Source organism: Aedes aegypti, chromosome 2, assembly GCF_002204515.2.
Source record: "Aedes aegypti strain LVP_AGWG chromosome 2, AaegL5.0 Primary Assembly, whole genome shotgun sequence".
NCBI classification, from domain to species: Eukaryota; Metazoa; Arthropoda; class Insecta; order Diptera; family Culicidae; genus Aedes; species Aedes aegypti.
Genome location: NC_035108.1, coordinates 275,261,645 through 275,283,915, shown reverse-complemented (window position 1 = coordinate 275,283,915; position 22,271 = coordinate 275,261,645). Strand labels below are relative to the sequence as shown.

At 36.8% G+C, this 22,271-nt stretch overlaps 1 protein-coding gene across 1 annotated transcript; it reads right to left on the bottom strand.

Moving 5' to 3' along the window:
* Positions 1 to 2,342: 2,342 nt before the first annotated feature.
* LOC5572652 (protein sly1 homolog) lies at positions 2,343 to 9,841 on the bottom strand. Its single transcript, XM_001654102.2, has 6 exons — positions 9,663 to 9,841; positions 9,445 to 9,604; positions 9,086 to 9,387; positions 7,589 to 8,537; positions 2,879 to 3,020; positions 2,343 to 2,813 (listed from the first exon to the last, which is right to left on the bottom strand). The coding sequence occupies exons 1-6, from the start codon at positions 9,688 to 9,690 to the stop codon at positions 2,493 to 2,495; spliced, it is 1,902 nt and encodes a 633-aa protein (XP_001654152.1). The 5' UTR covers positions 9,691 to 9,841; the 3' UTR covers positions 2,343 to 2,492.
* Between the last annotated feature and the right edge of the window lie 12,430 nt (positions 9,842 to 22,271).

Below are 22,271 nucleotides of genomic sequence, written 5' to 3'. Positions count from 1 at the left end.
CGGATGAAAATTGAGACTGCACAAGCACCTTCAAAGTTTATATGGGAATTACTATGGGAAACACAAACAAATCATTCAATCGGTCATAGTGTTTGTCCATGTGCTTTTGGGGATTAAAAAAATGTGCTTTTGGGGTTTGTCCATATGCTTTTGGGGATTTGAAAATGATCATCGGCAAAGTTGTAGCTGATGAACGTATCTTACATTATCAACATAGCTCTAATTCCCAAAAGCACATGGACAAACACTATGACTGATTGAATGATTTGCTTGCTTTTCCCATAGTAATTCCCATATAAACATTGAACGGTTTGTGCAGTCTCAATTTTCATCCGAATGAGCCCAAATTTTGGGACAAAACGATATTTTGAACCACTCTAGCAGGGCTACTTAGGCACTTCCATGTTTCACTTTGACATGTGGTGGTTTATTCGGCCGAATAGTCTTAAACTTTGCGTTTCAATACGACGCATATTGTAGCCATATATGAGCTTTGTAGCTTTCAAAAAACCCCACTGCCGAAGTGAATCAAAAGTGCCAAGAATAGGATCCGGTTCCAATATATTACCTTGTAATTGTTCTCATAGCCATTACCGCACACTAAGAAATTTTCTTCAAAAGAAACCAATGCTAATTGAGTTATCCCCAGCGAGTTGATTTCATTCACTTAAAAACCGTCGATCAAGCACCATCTTAGGTGGCAGAGTTGAATTTCCTTATTTATCGCTTTTTCCCACACCTTGCGCTACCGTTTTCGGCTCCGGTATCACGTTTCATCAATTGGTTTGATTGTGACAGAACGTGTGCTCATTCTGCCGGGTAAAACGCACTCACTCTTTAATCGTTGCCTTTTTTCGCACCGTTCGTTCCGTGCGTTATTTCTGCATTTCAGCTCCAATTTGCAGCTCGACTGCATGATGATTTCAAAAAAGGAATAATTTGTAGCCCCCTACTATGGGCGGGAGTGCATTTATGGACTGGACTGTGTTGAGCAGTTTACGTCCTTCTTCGTCTCCTCTCTTTCGAATGCACCTGAACCATTTGGAGGGCAATGGATACGGTGGTTATGTTCAATTACGTCAAGATCTGCTGCCACCAGCATACAGAGCGCACTATGGGCTAGAAATCAAAACTTCGCGACAAAATTTCAAGTACATTAGCAATGAACAAAAATCAACCTAAAAGTAATATGATGCGTCAAAATTTTATTGAAATCGGCTGAAAATTATGGAAATTAGAGCCAGAAGATCACAAAAATTTGGTTGTAAAAATAGGCCAGGGACGCAAAGGTTAAATAACACATTGAATGAGAACCACGCATTTGAAGGTTAAAAAGAATCAATTGTTCAAACTTGTTTCTAAAATTATTTTTTTTTCCAATGTTATGAAAAAACATTCCTGACATGCGTCAAAAATAAAATTATTTTGATTTCGAGTTACGAAAAAATACACAAAATTCCAAAGGGCCAAAGGCGAGATTGGGTATTACATGGTTAATATAGACTGGAACTAAAGTTCTTCATGTTGAACAAAACACAACTTCATAAAGTGCAATGTGAAATAGTCCAGAAAAATTATAATAGTTGAAAAATTAATACCACCCAGTAATATTTTAACATATTGGCTATAATTTTACCACACTGTGAAACAAATACGGTTTCAATGTATTTATGAAAAACTTATACATCTCAAAGCATCCTTATGACAGTCCCTAAAACGCCCTTATATAAAACCCCCTAAAAAACAAAAGAGATTTAAACTTTACTTTGCGCGCAATGAAAATTCGACTGATAATTACAATTTTCAACCAACAATAGTCATAACTTGTCCCAATCCCAATAAATTTCTATAATATTTGGAGTGAAAGTCTTTTACTTGAACAGCATTCAAGCCATAACATTTGTTCTGAATTGAGCTAGTAACTTTTGTTCACATTACTATAATTTATCAAATAAAATCGTCGATATACAATTACGATTTTTTTTAACAATGTGAAATTCATGACTATAATTTGTTTTAATTAAATAAAAATATTTTTATACTTTTGTCACGAAATTTTGATTTCTTTCCCATAGTGAAGTGGACGGCAATCGCATCCAAATTTGGTAGAACAAATCAATTTGATCATAATTATGCTGTTACAGTTTCTTTCCTTCTTTCGTTTAGTTCCACCACTTTCGGACGGACGCCTTCGTTGGTCTACAGTGAAGCGCACGTGAGGTCCAACCAGCAAAAAGAAGGCCTGAAATCGCGTGCAAGAGAATAATTTGCACCATTTTTCGGAGACCTCACGGCGCTGACATGGCTTTCGAAGAATTCTCATAGGAATCAGACATTATGCCTTAGCAGGATATTACGATATTTATATTGCATATTGTAAATAATATACTTAGCTACAAAAAAACAGGCTAACAAGTGTAACTGTCGCAATAGTACCCCTAATAACATACCCAGTTCTCTTCGTGTCACCCGTCGCATGCATACGTCTGTAGTTATGCTCCACCGATTTCCTGTCCCAGCAGCGATAACTGTTTCAGGAATTGCTTCGCATTGGTCAAAGTCGAGGCACCGTAGATTATCCTACGATTGCTATTGGCGGTCTGTTTCGTTTTGATAAAGTCCACCAAATTTTGATACTCAATGTAGTTTCCGCCGCCGACCATGAACACAACGGCATCTTGGAATGGAGCCCGATTCTTCGGCACAATGTCACCTCCCTTGAGCAGCTTTGGATCCAGATACAGGTAGTCATCCACTTCTCCACCGGCCCGACATTCCATCAACTGCTCGGTAATTTTCGTGACCGGTAGATTCTGTTGAAAAAAAAAATGTTTTAGTACTTCAGTGGAGTGAGTTCAGTGAACCCCAAAAGACTTACATGTCGCTTCACCACCAGATTTTTGACGCCCTCCATAACGAACGATGATCCTTGTGTGACCAATTTTGAAAACATCGAAACCGTCTTCGTGCCACTACCTTCGTACTGATTGGGATTTGTAACGGAACTTTTCATTATGCTCCTGGGAATAGGAATGTGAAAAAAATATGAGCAATCATACAATTAAGATTAAATCTGCAATGTAAGAAACATAATTGAAATTTAGTTGTCTTCACATCTGTCTGCTCAGTGAATCTGTTACTAATCAACAGCTCCTATGTAACACAAACAGGGGCAAAATGATTGAGATAGGCAAAATGTTGCCTAAATTCAAGTGATTACAACTTTTTGGAAAATTTATGAAATTGGATGCATCTGGAAGTATTCAATGGCAAATTTGGGAAAGTTTCAGTAACTTGCATATTGACCGCCGGACACCGAAGATGTTCCGGATTTTCGGAGACCATTTCAAAAACACATTTTTCGGACGATCGTATTTTTGTGTGGACTGAAGTTTTATTGATGTTCACAATATTTACAAGAAACAAAAACTTATTGAAATTTGGATGCCGATGGATGCACTACGATTCGTAAGAAAACTTCCGAAAATATGACTTTTTCTGTTAAAATGGTTCCGGAAGTGAGAATTGGGGGTAAGTGGGACCTTCCGTCATAGCTCATTTAGAAAAAAAAGTTTTCAAGGGGGGTGTTCTTCAAGAAAGTTGAAGATACAAGTATACGAAATACATTTTTTTTGTGGTGTTTAGTTGGATATGCCTGACAGCTTAACTTGTCAAGGCTGAACCCTCAGTCTGGCTTTTGCCAAGTTTCCCTTCTACCAGGACCAATACTCAGACGGACTAGGCTATGGTGCCCAATTGAACACTGTTTTTTTTATTCGTATTGTGACGTGATAGTTTTTGAAAAATACCCAAATTCCCTTGGTTCTGAGAAAAGGAAGCATTGTGAAAATTAGCAGCTCCATCAGAATTTGTTTGAAATATGTAGTAGTGTAGTAGTGTCATTACTAATACTGTCTAGTCAAAATGGCTTTGAATAATTTGTTATTTACGTGCTATTCTCATTACTCCTGTCTTTTACGTAAGATTCGAGGCTTAAATGTCAATTGTCGTGACTCGTGATGTCTTAACAAAATTAGGCTGTTTAGTAGTAGTTCTAGTTAATTTCATTTTTTATTGTTAAAAGTATTTATTGGTCATACGTTCATATATCCTTAAAGAAAAAAGTCGCTTTCCTTGTCTGTTCAACAATTTTTCGAAACTAGCAAGTGTACCCTAATGATCGATCTCAGCGTCTTACTTTCCATAGTCATTTTTATAGTGAATATTTAAGAGTAAAGTTACCTTAGGCTTCTATAACAGTCTCCTACAAGAATCACTTTTCGGTGGCAAATGCAATGCTTTACAACGCCTTCTTTCTGCTTGTAAATTTTGTGAAAATGAAGCTGGAATTAGATTATTTATACCGTTGTTACAAAAGAGGTATTTCTTTTTATGGGAATGTGAAAACCATATTGAAATACGATTGTCGCCACTTATTTCTACTCAGTGAATCTACTAGTCATTTTCCTCAGAGTAATATTCCCTACGTCGTATATGATAACGATGTGTCTAGCTAGCTAATAGTATCAGAAGGCCGGCTCCAAAGGCACGTTCACCACCAGTTGGGAGATTTGTGCCATTAATAGTAAGAGTGGCTACGGATCGTTCTGGTTAGCAAAAGGCAAACTGATCGTCACCAATAGTATTAATGTCCACTTCTAATAGATTAATTATTAGAAATGGGCATCAATTCTATCAATGACGCAGAATGTCCGTTGGTTCACATCCGAGATATTAGTGCGTCTATGCCATATGAATTATGACGCGGCTTTAAGCAAAAAAAATGCCAAAATGATTTTTTAAAAAAAGGTTGATTTTTCAATATGGTCTAAATAAACTTTTTGAATGCTTTTCGACCCGATTTCATGAAAGTACGCAAAATTTTCAACAAAAAAGGTATATGAGAAAATTTTGCTAATTGCTACCGAAACATTTGAAAAGTTTATTATGACCATTTTCAACAAATTCAGCTTTCAACGATTTTTTTTTTTAATCATAACTTTTTTGTCCATGCTTTCTCCATCTTGACCCACTGTGCAAAAGACTTCATTTTTTGTCTACTTCAACATATAAAAAAATCAAAAAAAAAATCAAAAATACGATTTTTGAGAAAATTGATTTTTAAGCTTTATTTTCGATATATAAAAACATTTTTTTACAGTGTATTTTTTTTTTTCCTGATAGTCCCAACAATAACCTAAAACTTTGCGGAAGACTCCAAACTGATCGGACAAACCGTTTCTAAGTTATATTATAATGACCGAAAATTGAAAATTATATCATAATTTTGTATTAAAATCGCTGTATCTTTAAAACGGTAAAAGTTAGCCTGATTTTTCCGTATACCTTTTTTGTTGTAAATTTTGCGTACTTTCATAAAATCGAGTTGAAAAATATTTAAAAAGTTTATTATGACCATTTTCAAAAAATCATAACTTTTTTGTCCATGATTTCTCCATCTTGACCCACTGTGCAAAAGACTCCATTTTTTGTCTACTTTAACATATAAAAAAAAAATCAAGAAAACGATTTTTGTGAAAATGGACTTTTAAGCTTTATTTTCGAAATAAAAAATTACATTTTTTTTACTGTGTATATTTTTTCCAGATAGTTCCAACAATAACCTAAAACTTTGCGGAAGAAACCAAACCGATCAGACAAATAGTTTCTGAGTTTTAATTTTTTGAAAATTGTTAAGGCTTTTTTTCTTAGGCCCTTCTTAAAAGTAACGCTAGGGTAAAAATGGCGAACTGATGATGCAAATAGGCATTTTTGGGTATAAAGAAAGCATATGCCAAATTTCAGCCAAATCAAAAAATACAAAAGTAAACCGACATTCGAATTCAAATGGAACCGCTCTACTGAAACCTTGGCCGTTTTCAAAAATATTTTCTAGTTTTTGAGATATTGGGTGTTGAAATGCATTGTTTAACGACTAAGTCAACTTACATGCAAGAACAAGATTATATGAATATTTATTTGCTTAGTTTACTACAGAATTCAAAGTTATTGTATTAGAGAATGCTTTTCAACAAATTTCATAATACTTTCAAAGCTCAAAAGTTATTTGTTGATGTAGTAGAAAAGTACGGTATCTTGCCATATAATAGGAACGAATATTTGTGTGTGACGATGGCGGCATGTTGAACAAATCGATTTATTCGACATTTATTCATGCATTCAAACCAAATTGAATCCTACATAACCCTATTCTGATGATTATTGGTGGGTTAGATCACTATATATCAATCATAGTTTAAGGCGAAGTAGGCCGTCATTGCAATTTGTACGTGTCGTTGATGATTGTTGCTAATTCATCTCACGATTTCGAATCAAAGAAAATCAGTTGGTTTTGCACTGACATAGCTAAAAAGGTATCAGCATACTTTATGCATGTTAGCGCGTACAGTGATTATTTTTCAAGTCAACATAAACTATCAAGACTGAGATTTATCACTTTGAAAGGCATGCTGAAAAGTCATCATTGTTGTCAAAACGAATGACGGGCTACTTAGCCTTAACTTTCAACATTAAGGCGAAGTAGGCCGTCATTGAAATTTGTATGCGTCGTTGATGATTGTTGTCAAGTTACTTCACGATTTGAAAGTGAAGAAAATCTGTTGGATTTGCACTGACTTAGCTGAAAAAGTATCAGTATACTTTCCACATGTGGGCGCGTACAGTGATACTTTTTCAGACCAACATTTATCATGCGGACAAAATTATATCAATTTAAAATTGCGAGCTGCAATGTCAACATGACTGCCTAAACAAATGACGGGCTACTTAGCCTTAAAAAAAACAGCATTTTATACAACCCGAAAGAACCAGTAGCTTAAAATTCTAATGTACTGGAACATTTTCGAAATCAGCTTCAATTTCACCAACCCCAAATTTACTAGGCACATGATTTGATCTTTGAAACACGCAAAAATGTTATCTTTGTCAAGCAGTGTAATATTACTGCTATCTTTGAAAATTTTAATCATGCAGATTCATAACCTGCAACAGACATTTTTTCCGGAACTACAAATAATCGACGATTTTAGTACTTCATGATAAATATATGGTGAATAATTTGAAAGCATTTCATGGAAAACGTCCAGGTTTATTAATAAACTGAATCGTTCAAGTAGCATTATAAAGCGGCGCAGCTGAAATTTTTTATATTGAATAGTGTGCAAAAATAGTTTCGAAATAGTTAATCGTGGACATATTCAACGATGAATTACGGTATCAAAATTATTTCCCTGAATGTGGAAAATTTTCCCTGAGAATTTTAGGTTTTTTCCAGGTTGAATAGAATTCCCTGAAAATTCTAGGTTTTCTAGGTTTTTTTTTCAGGCAGTAGACACCCTGGAAAGCCAATAAATATTAATTTAATGATTCGAAATGACTCCTAATTCATTAATTGACTCTTTATTATAGGGAAATGCAGCCCGAGGTAAAATGACTCCTAGAGAAAAATAAGAAATCTAGAACACTGTGATTACGTCAATATTAGATTAAGAAAAAAATAAAACTTTTCTATGAAAAAAAAACAAGAAGAACACAAAAAAAAACAAATAAACTGCATTTTGGTACTTACTTCCACCGCTGCAGATATGGAATTGGGGCCAAATCGCACCCGCACTCCTTCAGCACCTGTTCCAGCTTCTGATACTCCGACTCGGGCATGTTCGTACAGATGTAATAGATAATAAACAGCCGCATCTTATCCTCAGGCGTTCCGAACTCCGGGTCCTTCATAAGATCACTCAGTGCCCGATCCAACGCCTGTTTGGACATAATCTTTTCCTCGAACTCAAAGTACGAGTCTAGCCGTCGCGCTTTAATGAAGTTCAGAATTGCTGTCGCTATTTTGGTGTGCATATCGATAAGGCGTTTCTTCTCCATAAGCTGAGGTAAAGAATTCACGGCACTCGTCAGTTTGGCCGTGTTGTCATTTACCATCGAGAAAGCCACATCTGTTTCGCCATCGATTCCCATGGTGGATTTCAACTTCTTGATTTCGTCCTCCGATGATCGATACTGTTCTAATTCTTCCTGGATTGCCTCCGCCACCATCGGGAACGGGCTGCCTTTATGGGAACTCCAAAATTTGTCTCTCGAATCCAAATCGCAGGCTTTCATTTTAGACTTTGCCCCTGTCGATGTAGCCTTTTCATTGTCGTCCTCCACAATCACTCGATTTAGAGACAATTCCAACACGTCGTGAGCCAAAGCTTGATACGTCCACGTGTGGTGTAACGGAGTGGCCATATCCACATTTCGATCCATCAAAATCAGCAATGGACGCTGGAAACTAAACGTCCCAGTTTGAGTGGCATCCATGTGGAACAGATTATTGCGAGCATCCCAAAGATTTTCCCGGAGTTTTTTCTCCAGTTTCCGGGCTACCATTTCGGCGGCCGTGTTCTTTGGACATCGAATGATCGGAACGTTTCCAAGTGTAACAAACACCGAAAATAAACTGTCCACTATGCTGTCCATGATGCCTTCCATTTCGTAGTCTTGTGTGTTTGCTCGGTTAATAGCTGAAATGAAAAGTATTATGTTGGACTATTATTAGCTATATTAGAGAGATTTTCAGATTTCGGCCCTTAGTGACATAATACACCCAAAATATGAGTTTAAGGCAAGGGATGTGACAAAATCTAAAAAAATCAGAAGAAAATTATTTTTGCCTGTAAACTAAAGAAAAGCATTTCAAAATAGACTAAGCATGTGTTTTTGACCTAAACTTAAGTGTACGGTATCGGTAATAAGATTGGGACAGGGCTTTAGGACCCGATTACGGAAATGATACTGTTAACTTAACAGTGTTAAGATCCCAATAAAAATCCTGATAGCCCAGAACCCAGTAGATATTCCGAATAGGTCTTTTAAAGAACACCGACCTGGATGGTCGGCATTTGGTATTTTTTAATGTTTCGCAATTTTCTAAAGTATATAATGTTTGACACCAATGCAATACGGGACGCTAAGTAATGCGGGACAAGTTTTCAGAATTCAGATAATCCGGAAAGTTTGGTCGCTTACTGTTAGATTCAACGAAAACTTTGCTAAAAACTAAAGCACTTACCATAGTACGAGAGGGAATCACTGTTTTGGTGCTTCAGCACAAACATATCATCTTCCAACGTTATAAAGTTCACGTACTGGTCGTACACTTTATGGATATTTGCCACACATCCAGCTTGAAGGGCAGCAGCGGCCAAATCCTCCAATCGCTGCCTGGAGATAGGCGAAATGAAGTTCAAGTGATAAACGTCGTACAATCCATTCTGGAAATCTTGAGCTATACGTCCCAGATTTTCCTCCGTTGGTGCACAAAAGTATATCGCCGGCACATCCGGAATCGAATCCCGATCGGAATGTAGTTGTCTACAAAAAAAATATTCATGATAACTAAAAAATAACTTAGAATTATCATTTACTTACATATGCAATGTCACACCCAATTCGCGAAGTTCCCTAATAGAAATAAGCGGTGAAATAATGTCCTGGCCGACACGGTCGTAGATCAAAAGCTTCCAAACAGGTTCCGCGGCCAGGGCTTTGGTCTGTGGCTGGTTCATATTAAGCATCTGCTTGATGGCATCTAGAAGAAACATTCGCCTTCAGAGAGGAACTAACTTACTTACACCACGAAAACGCACTTATCTGCCGGTCCTTCAAGGTTAGCATCTTGATGAGTAATTAGACTTTTAAAATTCTACGGTAAATACAGAATTACGCCGGCCACTCCGAATAATTTTAAAATAAATTGGAAGAATAAAACTTCCGAGTCACTACAGCTAAATAAAATACGTTCGTGGACAAAAATATTCGCTGCAGTGTGACGTTGAACGACAACTGTCATAATCGTTCTAGTACTGCAACGCAGGTTCAGCTCAGTGTACACCCGAAAAAATCACGAACTAATACACTCAGAAATAAATCTATTAGGATATCTCGAAAAGCATCTGCACAGTGTTTTGTTTCGTTGATTTCATGCACCTTTTGAACACAAGTATGGTTCATTCACATATTTCATAACGCCAAAAATGACCATTTTTGACACCCACCCCTCGTAACGCTTTTTGTATGCATGTTATACAAATTTTGTATGAGCTGTAACATCGCGGGGACACCCACCCACCCCCTTAAGCGTTATGAAATTTATGAATGAGCCCCACAGATCGCAGTACATTTTCACGGCATTCCAGATTTTGCTCTAAATCTGGAAAAATGGCCATTTTCGGTGTTATGACATTTGTGAATAGACCCATTTCGTCTTTGTCGAAACCGCAGACAGACGTTCAAGTTAGACTCAGCCACTTGTGTAAAAACATGGCCGCCACAAATCGCCAAGTGGCAATAAGCTAACAGATGGCGTTAGAGGCGTATGCGTCCCGCCACCATCCTGATCACATTTCGTTGACATCATGACACACAACCGCTCCCACAGTCCACGTGCTCAACGCTAAAAACTATGCACCTATTTTTCGCGCTGGGTGGGTGATGTTCCCTTTTGATTCTAATTTCTCATGTAAAAGTTAATTAAATCCATTGTAATTTTTACCACAAGCTGGCATTTAATTTACTCACAGATTCATGCTAGTATAACACCCTTGAATGATCGTAACTCATGTAAAATAAATTGGCGTGAACAAATCACAATTGTGTGAATCATTTTTAAAGTGATTGTTTTGATATTTTTGTTCAGTGGGTGGTGGACTGGGTGGTAAGCGAGAAGATGAAGCCACGTGCTTTTACGAACTGTCACTGTACTGCAGCAATTTGCTCCCTAGGTGACACCACGGTAGAATTTACACAGGAATTTTGAATAAATTTGTTCCTGCTTAAACGTCTGTCTGCGGTTATTCTGTGCCCATATGTTTTGGGTTGTACTGATTACTGATAGGTGCTTTTGGTCAGCCATAAGATTTATGGTTTATCAGCAGAATCAAAAAATCACTAGAAACATTTTTTAAAACATGCTATATACTTACGAGCGGTGGATGCCAGTACTTCACGCAAAAAAAAGTGCGGTAAAAACTACCATTTTAGGGGGTAAACTTAAGCGCTCGCACCGGAAATTTTCAGCAAACCAGGAATGCGCTTGATTTTACCATGTCCAGGGCTGTTACATAAACTTCAAAATTCATCCGCGAAAATCGCGACTACCAAAAGTCGATCCGCGTCTAGAGGCAGCAATCCGCGTCAAAGAATAACATTTTCTAAAATTTTAAATTAGGACACCTGGACCAATGGTTGTATCAGTACCAAGTATCAGTACTTCAAATCCCAAACAGTAGGTCATAACGAATATTTTCGATAAAAACGCCATATACTATTTTTCATCCAAAAGAATTCTTCCAGTAGATTTACAAAATTTCAGCTTATCATCTGACAAAATGTTCTAGTAAAAATTAGGTTTTCTCAAAAATTTAAATTCTTTGCCACAGTAGTTACCGTCAAGTTCAATTAATGAAAGCAATGTTTCAAATGAATGTGTTGAAATAAAAAAAACTTAGAGATGTTCTGCATGCACCATTTGAAAGAATTCAATTGCTGCTACGAGGGAAAAAATTAAATCTATATTTAAATCAAATATTTTGTTTAAAACACAATTTGTACAAAAATAATTATATTTGTTGAATTTTTTGTTAAACATGAAAAGATCAACAAGTCCTATATTTGAGACCTATCATTATTTTTTTTTATATATATTTTTTTTTTGTTTTCAGGTTATTCATAATTGGTAGCGAAAACTTAATTCAAATTTTTCATATTAGATCGCCAAAAGCTTGCAAGGTCTAACATTTGACTGGTATTGACCAAAACGTCAAACATTCATTCGATATCTCTGAAATAATGTAATTTTTTAACAGTCTGTCAAAATATGCTAAAACAAAATAAAAAATCCCATTTTTTTTTTTTGTTTATTTGTTCTAATTTTTTTGGGTTTAAAAATACTGAACCGAAAACATTCTTTAATTACAGTAAAATTTCCAAAACAACCGTAACAATTTTGCCTTCACAAACTAGGAATCAGTAGGAAATTAAAAGAACTAGGATTCAATAATTGGGTTGTTTAGCGGTAGAAAAGTTGCAGTTTTTGTTGCTTGATCGAAAAAGCGCATTTTTCTAGGTATTGCACAATTATTTACGTTTCATTATCATAATTTTGGCATTATAAAGGTAAAAAAATATTTAGAAAAAAACATATACACTCAATGACATTTCAATTTACACAATGACAGCTCGTTCCGAAGTAAAATTTGTCGAGAGGTGATTTCCGTACTAACTTCAAACGTATTTTAAAAATAGTTCCAGGAAACGGAAAATTATGAAACTTTGCTTTCTGGCTCAATTTTTAACGTAGATATAATATATAAAAAAGTGGATATTCCTAAACAAGCCATCCTACGTTTTTAAAATCTTAATAATAAGACATATATAACTCTACAGTTTCAAGCCTCCTAATAACTGTATGAAATTATATATAATTATATATATGAAATTTGATGACAACACTAGAATATGACCTAACTCTCTGCATTTCCAATATATTGGGGTCACAAAACTTCACGCGGGCTTCCCCTGAGGGAACGACGTGCCGCACTTTTTCCACACTGTTCATATCTTGCAAAGATACTGAAAAATAGAAACTTTGTAATTTATGAAAAATTGAAAATGCGCAATTCAAAACATGACAAAAAAAATGTGTCTGGCAAATCTATTGTATGTGATTTTCGTGGCATGATGTAGCAAATCCGCGATTTTCGCGACTGTTTTTCATGCACCCGCGATTTTCGCGTCTGGCGGCATAAATCCGCTACAAATCCGCGAAAATCGCGAAATCCGCGAGAATCGCGAAATTCGTGACTGTTGTAACAGCCCTGCATGTCTGTAGTCGAAATCAGATTGTTGTAAATTATTTCTGTCAAATGTACCAGTAATGTGGTGGGATGTACCGTAGTCATAGTAAATTGGTCTGAAATTGCATGGCAGTTTCAAGAATGGGCGTAGTCAGCTAAAATAGTAATTTTTACCACAGATTTTTTTCCGGTGTTGTTTTAAAAATCTAAAACTTGTAACATGTGCATTGTGAAATGATAAAATTAAGAAATATTCAAAAAAATGATCACCCAGATTAAGGTACATAACTGTCAAAGGGATCGTTCACAAATTTCATGACGCTGAAAATAGTCATTTTTGACACCCACCCACTTCCTCGTAACGCTTTTTGTATAATTATTCAACAAATATTTTGTATGAGCTGTAACATTTAGAGGAAACCCACCCACTCCCTTCAGCGTTATGAAATTTGTGAAGATGCCCAAACTGCATACATTTTCGCGTTGACATTTATAGCCCCGTCGGCCAGCAAAAAATGTTTCGACTGCGACGCCAGCGTCATTCATCCTCTATGGTCCATTGCACGAGTTCACTAGGGTAAAAGCACTATATTTCGACCCATGAAACCAGCAAATAAGATGAAAACTCCTATAAAATCTGCAAAAATGCCTTAACTAATATTCAAATTTGACAATCGAATAAGTAAACATTTTATTTGTTCATGTATAGCTTCTTTCAGGTGATATTTTATTATATTTTGTGTACATTTCGCGATAAAGGGCTTTATCTTTTTGTGCTATATTTCGACCCATTGTTTCATTTTTCGACCCATACTTGTGCTAATTTTCGACCTGCAGCATATTGCAGCAATATAATCGTTATATTGGATGAGGAAAACACTAATTTATGGAATTTATATAAAGTTTGTGCTTGTCTCACTAAAGGGAAGACAATTATGTTTTTTTTTTTTGTATTTGAGTGCATTTTTATTTTGTAAAGCGAACGTGGGAAGATCAAGACATTCATGGCACAGGAGAGCAGACGTGGACACTAATTGATTTTTGTATCATTAAATCGTTTTTTCGTAGAACAAACAAACACAAAACATCATTTTATTTAGAGCATATATTTTATTTCATTATAGTGTAATTTAAAAAAAGGTAACAAAAAACTTATTCTTCGGCTAATTAACACTTGATTTGGTCTGCTTCTTAGTCTGCGGCTTGGATTTTTTTAGCTGTTTCGGTACATTGTTTTTTTTTTGTTTTCCTTCAAACTTTGCATGTTCAGCTTGCTCTTATTTCTTCAGATCAGATTCTCTCTTCCGTTCCATTCTAGCAATCTTGCGATTTTCTTTTCCTTGTTCCAAACGAAGCTTATCTGCTTCCTTCTGTTTGAATTCCTCTGATGTAAGCACATGATATTTTTTCGACCTATATTCCCGTGTGTTTTTCCTAGTTGGTGTAGGTGGTTTGCTCAGGAATGTGCTCAACGTTGGTTTTGGATTTGAAGAAACAGTTGATGTTGAACCCAGGGACTCGGTTTGTTCTTCTAATTCAAGAACATCCAAATCCACGACAGGTTCGACAATAGGCTCTGTATTGCTGGTGGATGGCTGACAAAAATCTTCTGTCGGAAGCGATAGATCAACTGTTGCAGTAAAAGAGTCACCAATGTCGATATCACAGAATACTTCGTCGTTTTTACTAAAAAAAAAAACTAAAACTAAAACTTTTTAGCACCTTCTTCAAATTGTTCAACAACATCCGGGCATGCTTTCTCAATGGTGGTGAATATTTTGAATAAAACTGTCTCCTCGTCATTCTCTAAGCAAACAAATTTGCTTTTGAACTTCTGAATTCGATCAACGCCAATGGACCGATGCACGAGTTCACTATCTGACGTTTGAGCGTGAGTTATTTACGTGACTATGGCAACGAGTGAATTCGGCACCGCTCAAACGTCAAATTAGTGAACTCGTGCATTGATCCATTACCTGAATGCACTCTTGTAGTGCATTTTCTGTGTCGCTAAGTTCCTCTTGCAGATTGTCATCTACTGTGTTATCGTCCTCAAACAAATTTCGTTCGTCTCCTGCATTTTCTTTATTGACATTCTTACCCAAGCACTTGGAATAGTCAATTGCAGAGCGGTCCCATGGAAATAAACCAGAATCAATTTTTAATAGTTTGCACCGTTAAAGAGTTTCGAAGACAATCTTGTAACACAATTGCAAAATTACTAGTTGTAACGGAAATGGTTGCATTCTTACTTCGAAATCTTGCAACAGCTTTTGGCCACCCATTTTTAAGTGGTTTAAAGACTGCAACATCAGCAGGCTGCATTATACGCGTAACATTTGGGTAAAATGCGATCAAAATTATACCAAATTCCTGGCACAGTATTGAGGTATGCAAGTTGATGTGGCTACTATGGCCATCAATGATGTAAATGACGGGCTTTTTGATACTGTTCGCTACGATGTACGGATCCAAAACATTACGAATATAATCTCGAAATACATCTGAGGTCATCCAACCACTGTCGGACTTAGCAATTCCCCACTTTGGCGGTACGGAGTCAACTACAGCTTTCGGTATGGTTTTATATGGATAAATAATAGTCGGAGGCACTACCTTACCTGCAGCGGAGAAGGTGAACATAGTCGTGATGTTTGTTTTGCTGGGTCCTCTTTCGATCTCGTAAACGTTACGGCTTCCACGTGGTGCGAAAACTGACTTTGTTTTCGGATTGAGGTAGAAAGACGTTTCGTCGCCGTTGAAGATTCTGTCTAGGACCTGCCTAGACTCTAGGTCATCTTGTATGTCTGAGTTTCCCTCCGCATTCAAATAATCTTCAATTTTGTCAAACCACTTTTTTATGTCTGACTGAGAAGCCTTGGCACTAGCATTCGTGATGAACTCAGGAGTTCGAATTGTGATGTTGGGGTGCCTTTTCAAAAGTAAACGCATCCATGTGCGGCCTGTATACATAGAATAAATATTAAAATCATTATGAAACTGAAACAATTTACAATGGTTTTTAGGCTGTTTGGGCACGTCAGGAGTTAATCATCAATGTTAACTTCCTTTTCCCGATCAGCCTAGAGAACCGTGTAGTGTCGGTAGCGGTTGTTTCAATTGGCTAAGACAGGCCTGCCCAACCTTTTTGAACCGCGGGCCAAATCGCAAAAATAATTTTGTGTCGCGGGCCACATTTTTAAACGCACAAATATTCCCATGAAGTCTGACAAAAGCCTGTAAATGAAGTTCAAGAAACCTGACAAAATCAGTGAATGGAGTCAATTTCATTTGAATAAATCGAAAAAAGAAAAGCTTAACAGCAATTAAGTATTCTGCTGGACATTGTGAAAATCCCTTTCAAAATTATATGATAATATAGTCCAAAATATTTAGAACTAGTGGTCCCGGCAAACTTCGTTTTGCCATCAAGTAGGCTGTTTGAAAACGTCATAGACCGTCCCATACAAAATGTCAGTTCCGTTCATTCTCATTTTTTCGACTTTTTTAACTTTTTATGCACACAAACACGTCGGAACACTTCACGAATACTTTAGTGAGAGAATCATGCAAATTTTTTGATCCATTCTCAAGCCATTTCGTGACATACAAACACCATTCCATTTTTATTTATATAGATAGAATCTATCCTAGAAATTTTTAATCCTGTGAGAATGATACTAGGGATTTTTTTCAATCGTACTCAGAATTTTGTCAGAATCCGACTTAATATTCTTAGCATGAACCGGAATGATGAAACTCTGATCAAGCTTTTACGAAAATCCTGATCAGAATGTCCAAGATATTACAAGAATCGTGCCTAGGATTCCTTCAGAATCTCACTTAATAATTACAGGGCTGTTACAAAAACTTCAAAATTTCATCCGCGAAAATCGCGACTACCAAAAGTCGATCCGCGTCTAGAGGCAGCAATCTGCGTCAAAGAATAACATTTTCTAAAATTTTAAATTAGGACACCTGGACCAATGGTTGTATCAGTACCAAGTATCAGTACTTCAAATCCCAAACAGTAGGTCATAACGAATATTTTCGATAAAAACGCCATATACTATTTTTCATCCAAAAGAATTTTTCCAGTAGATTTACAAAATTTCAGCTTATCATCTGATAAAATGTTCTAGTAAAAATTAGGTTTTCTCAAAGATTTAAATTCTTTGCCACAGTAGTTACCGTCAAGTTCAATTAATGAAAGCAATGTTTCAAATGAATGTGTTGAAATAAAAAAAACTTAGAGATGTTCTGCATGCACCATTTGAAAGAATTCAATTGCTGCTACGAGGGAAAAAATTAAATCTTTATTTAAATCAAATATTTTGTTTAAAACACAATTTGTACAAAAATAATTATATTTGTTGAATTTTTTTGTTTAACATGAAAAGATCAACAAGTCCTATATTTGAGACCTATCATTATTTTTTTTTATATATATATATATATATTTTTGTTTTCAGGTTATTCATAATTGGTAGCGAAAACTGAATTGAAATTGTTCATATTAGATCGTCAAAAGCTTGCAAGGTCTAACATTTGACTGGTATTGACCAAAACGTCAAACATTCATTCGATATCTCTGAAATAATGTAATTTTTTAACAGTCTGTCAAAATATGCTAAAACAAAATAAAAAATCCCATTGTTTTTGTTTATTTGTTCTATTTTTTTTTGGGTTTAAAAATACTGAACCGAAAACATTCTTTAATTACAGTAGAATTTCCAAAACAACCGTAACAATTTTGCCTTCACAAACTAGGAATCAGTAGGAAATTAAAAGAACTAGGATTCAATAATTGGGTTGTTTAGCGGTAGAAAAGTTGCAGTTTTTGTTGCTTGATCGAAAAAGCGCATTTTTCTAGGTATTGCACAATTATTTACGTTTCATTATCATAATTTTGGCATTATAAAGGTAAAAAAATATTTAGAAAAAAACATATACACTCAATGACATTTCAATTTACACAATGACAGCTCGTTCCGAAGTAAAATTTGTCGAGAGGTGATTTCCGTACTAACTTCAAACGTATTTTAAAAATAGTTCCAGGAAACGGAAAATTATGAAACTTTGCTTTCTGGCTCAATTTTTAACGTAGATATAATATATAAAAAAGTGGATATTCCTAAACAAGCCATCCTACGTTTTTAAAATCTTAATAATAAGACATATATAACTCTACAGTTTCAAGCCTCCTAATAACTGTATGAAATTATATATAATTATATATATGAAATTTGATGACAACACTAGAATATGACCTAACTCTCTGCATTTCCAATATATTGGGGTCACAAAACTTCACGCGGGCTTCCCCTGAGGGAACGACGTGCCGCACTTTTTCCACACTGTTCATATCTTGCAAAGATACTGAAAAATAGAAACTTTGTAATTTATGAAAAATTGAAAATGCGCAATTCAAAACATGACAAAAAAAATGTGTCTGGCAAATCTATTGTATGTGATTTTCGTGGCATGATGTAGCAAATCCGCGATTTTCGCGACTGTTTTTCATGCACCCGCGATTTTCGCGTCTGGCGGCATAAATCCGCTACAAATCCGCGAAAATCGCGAAATCCGCGAGAATCGCGAAATTCGTGACTGTTGTAACAGCCCTGTAATTATTTTGAAATGCCACCTAGAATTCTTTGGAAATGCTAAAAAGTATTTCAAAAGAAGCCTGCTCATATTTTTATTACCAATTCGTTTAGTGTTCTGGCAAAATGTAACATAGCGTTATGATGAAATTATGTATTGAGTTCGTCGAAAATCCTGGCTTTGGAATCCTGTTAAAAATTCTGTGAGAATCTTGCCAATGTTAAGACTGATTTGCTGCTCACAAGAAAAGTAATCGCCTATCTCGATGCGTGGGAAATAACTTGCATGAAATGGTAAAGAAAATCACATTTCGTTAATCGCAGTACTCAGTTGAGAAAAAATGTCATTTCAAATGGGGCTCTCTGAAGGATTTTATTTTGACCCATCCACTCAAGGAATTGCTTTACTTTTCTCGAGCGAAACAGCAAAATCAGCTTCATCCACGAAAGTCGTGTCCAGAATTCTTAAAAAAAATCCTGTTCAAGATTTTGTAAAATGCCCGCCTTTTCTATAATCCTATCAAAAATAAATGTCGATTGAATGAATGTAGAAGGAAGTGATGGTAGAAACATTGTTGAAACACTCCGAATTGGAGATTTTGAATTTGAATCATCCATACAATTCGATATCTAAGAAGGTTAAAAAACAAACAATTTAAATAATTACTAAGCTAGAATATGATATTGAAACTAAATTGAAAATTAAATAGGCTTGGTATGTTCTAACTTTGGGTTGGTACAATATTCAGCGGGCAAAATATAAGAAAAATCTTCAAACCCTCCGCGGGCCGCATATAATGGAGTCGCGGGCCGGATGCGGCCCGCTGGCCGTACGTTGGGCAGCCCTGGGCTAAGAATTAACACTACGGACTGCCTGTTCCGGTGGTAAAAGTCCACCTAACAGGTGACCCCTAATTCATGTGGCTTTAAGCTTACCGTGCCTAAGAATGAATGGTTAGGGGGTCTAAATAAAACCTAACCGCAAACGGAGCCTGTGGAGTACCAGGGCGCCCTCTACAGTATTATGCCCTTCTTGTGCTACCCGGAGCAATGGTGCAGGTGACCTTGTGTTTCTCCGAGATAATCGGCTGCCCTTCTTCAGTCTCAAGCCTGAGGCTAAATAAGGGTGGGATTATTAATACGTTGTAATTTAGTTTAGATTTTCACCTCTATGGTTTCGCATTATGCGTATTACACAGTGTAGTCTGTGCTTTTCGCCTTTGGCGACTTTTAAGAGATACCGATCTGGTTTTTCGCTGCTGGTCTTTTTCGTTCTGAGATTGCGAAAAGCTTAATCCTGCCTAGTTTGGGTAGTGGCTACGGTTAGGATAGCTTAGTTAAACCAATCTTCAGCATAAAATATCAGCAACGATCAATCTTTGCAGACTCATGCAAATGGTACAGTTCAAGTGGCGCAAGTTTAAAAAACTTACTTTCGTGAACTTTTTTCTAGGTAACTTTGTGGAACCAGTTTTTGCTATTTTCAAAAACATGGAATGGCAAACTCGCGTTCCATGCCTCGTGTCTGCGTGCTCGTTAATAAAGCAATCGTTGCTACACTCATTTCTGAGTTAACAACCAGAGATGTATGTGCTGTCACAATTGATATTTCTGTTGGTGACCTCAATAGGAAATACGTCTTTCGTTTTGTGGTGTATTTACCACATGATGAACCATCCCCAATGGATGATTTCAAACGAGTTGTTGTTCACTGCCTATGAAAAGGTCGTCTGCTGATTGTGGGCAGTGATGTTGATACTCATCACATCATCTGGAGCAGCTCAAATATCAATTTGAGAAGCTCCAGTCTGATGGAATGCTTAAGTAGTTCAAATCTTGGATTACTTATTTCAGGGAATCGCCCAACCTTCATGGTATCTGCTAGAGAAGAAGTGTTAGACATAATGCTCTGCTTGAACAGAATCAGTCACGAGTTGACGAATTGGCATGTATCAGATGATGAATCATTATCTGATCATCGCTACATCTCTACATGAACATATGAATGTAAATTCGCAGACTTTGTATTTGTTATACTCCACAAACTGGGAATTGGTTGTGACCAAATTCTATGAATTCTCTCCGTCCATTGGAAATCCTAGTGATTTGAATGTTTCCACTTCTGGGGAATTAGGACACACTTGTCCTTGCTTCAAGTGAATCCCACAATTGCTTGTCACTTTGTTCCTCACAACTCCCTTCGCGGGACGAGTTGACGTCTGGCTATTTGTAAAGGAATATGTAAGATAGTCAGGCTGCTTTTAAAGCTCTTGCTTCGACCAACTCAAGGTCTAAGCTTGTTATCGCACGTCGAACTCAATTTGAGGAACTGAATTCAGTGAACTCTGTAAAACTTATATGGGTCCTTGCTATTCTTCCATTGCTGGGAATGAATTGGCTTATGAATTAGCTCGCATTATCACCTGATATATAACTATCCAATCTTCGCGTAATTGCGATTCCAATTACTTGGTTAACACTTATTAAGTGAAACTGATTTCAAAAACCTGAATCTTCAGGACATTCTGTTATTCTTAACCCGCTGTGGTAATGAGCTATAGGCTCTCTTTACGCTCATGCGTTTTGCAGTGTGCTTTTTAGGGCGCTGTTCGAACCCATTGTGGTATGGAGCTACATGCTCTCAATTCACTTATGCGATTTTCCCCCTTCCAGGGACCCCACTCCTATTTCCTCCCATCTTTCCCTTCCCTTTCCTCTCCCATCGGGTAGATGATGAAATAGGCTCAAATATGGCGATGGCACAAATCTCCCAAATGGCGGGGAACGTGCCTCTGGAGCCGGCCTTCTGATACCTGATACCTGATAGCAATTCCCCACTTTGGCGGTACGGAGTCAACTACAGCTTTCGGTATGGTTTTATATGGATAAATAATAGTCGGAGGCACTACCTTACCTGCAGCGGAGAAGGTGAACATACACGGGAAAAAAATCTGTGGTAAAAATAACTATTTTAGCTGACTACGCCCATTCTTAAAACTACCATGGAAATTCAGACCAATATACTATGTTTACGGTACACCCCACCGCATTACTGGTACATTTGACAGAAATAATTTACAACAATCTGATTTCAACTATAGACATAGTAAAATCAAGCGCATTTCTGGTCTGCTGAAAATTGCCGGTGCGAGCGCTTAAGCTAACCCCCTAGAATGGTAGTTTTTACCGCACAATTTTTTTACGTGTAGTCGTGATGTTTGTTTTGTTGGGTTCTCTTTCGATCTCGTAGACGTTACGGCTTCCACGTGGTGCGAAAACTGACTTTGTTTTCGGATTGAGGTAGAAAGACTTTTCGTAGCCGTTGAAGATTCTGTCTAGGTCATCTTGTATGTCTGAGTTTCCCTCCGCATTCAAATAATCTTCAATTTTGTCAAACCACTTTTTTATGTCTGACTGAGAAACCTTGGCACTAGCATTCGTGATGAACTCAGGAGTTCGAATTGTGATGTTGGGGTGCCTTTTCAAAAATAAACGCATCCATGTGCGGCCTGTATACATAGAATAAATATTAAAATCATTATGAAACTGAAACAATTTACAATGGTCTTACCTGGCCGATTGTTTTTAAAATTGTTAGGCCTTTCAGCAGCGTCAAGAAACCCTTTCAGACTCCGAAACTGATTCACGTGCCATTGGCCATCCCCGTCGCTGACTGTCGAATTTCCACTCTTCGAGTTCTGTCTCCTCTTCCATTGTCAGTATTGTGGCCGGTCCAGTACGAAAGACGGACTGCGATTTCTTCACCAATCTCGAATACAGTATTGGACAAAACATT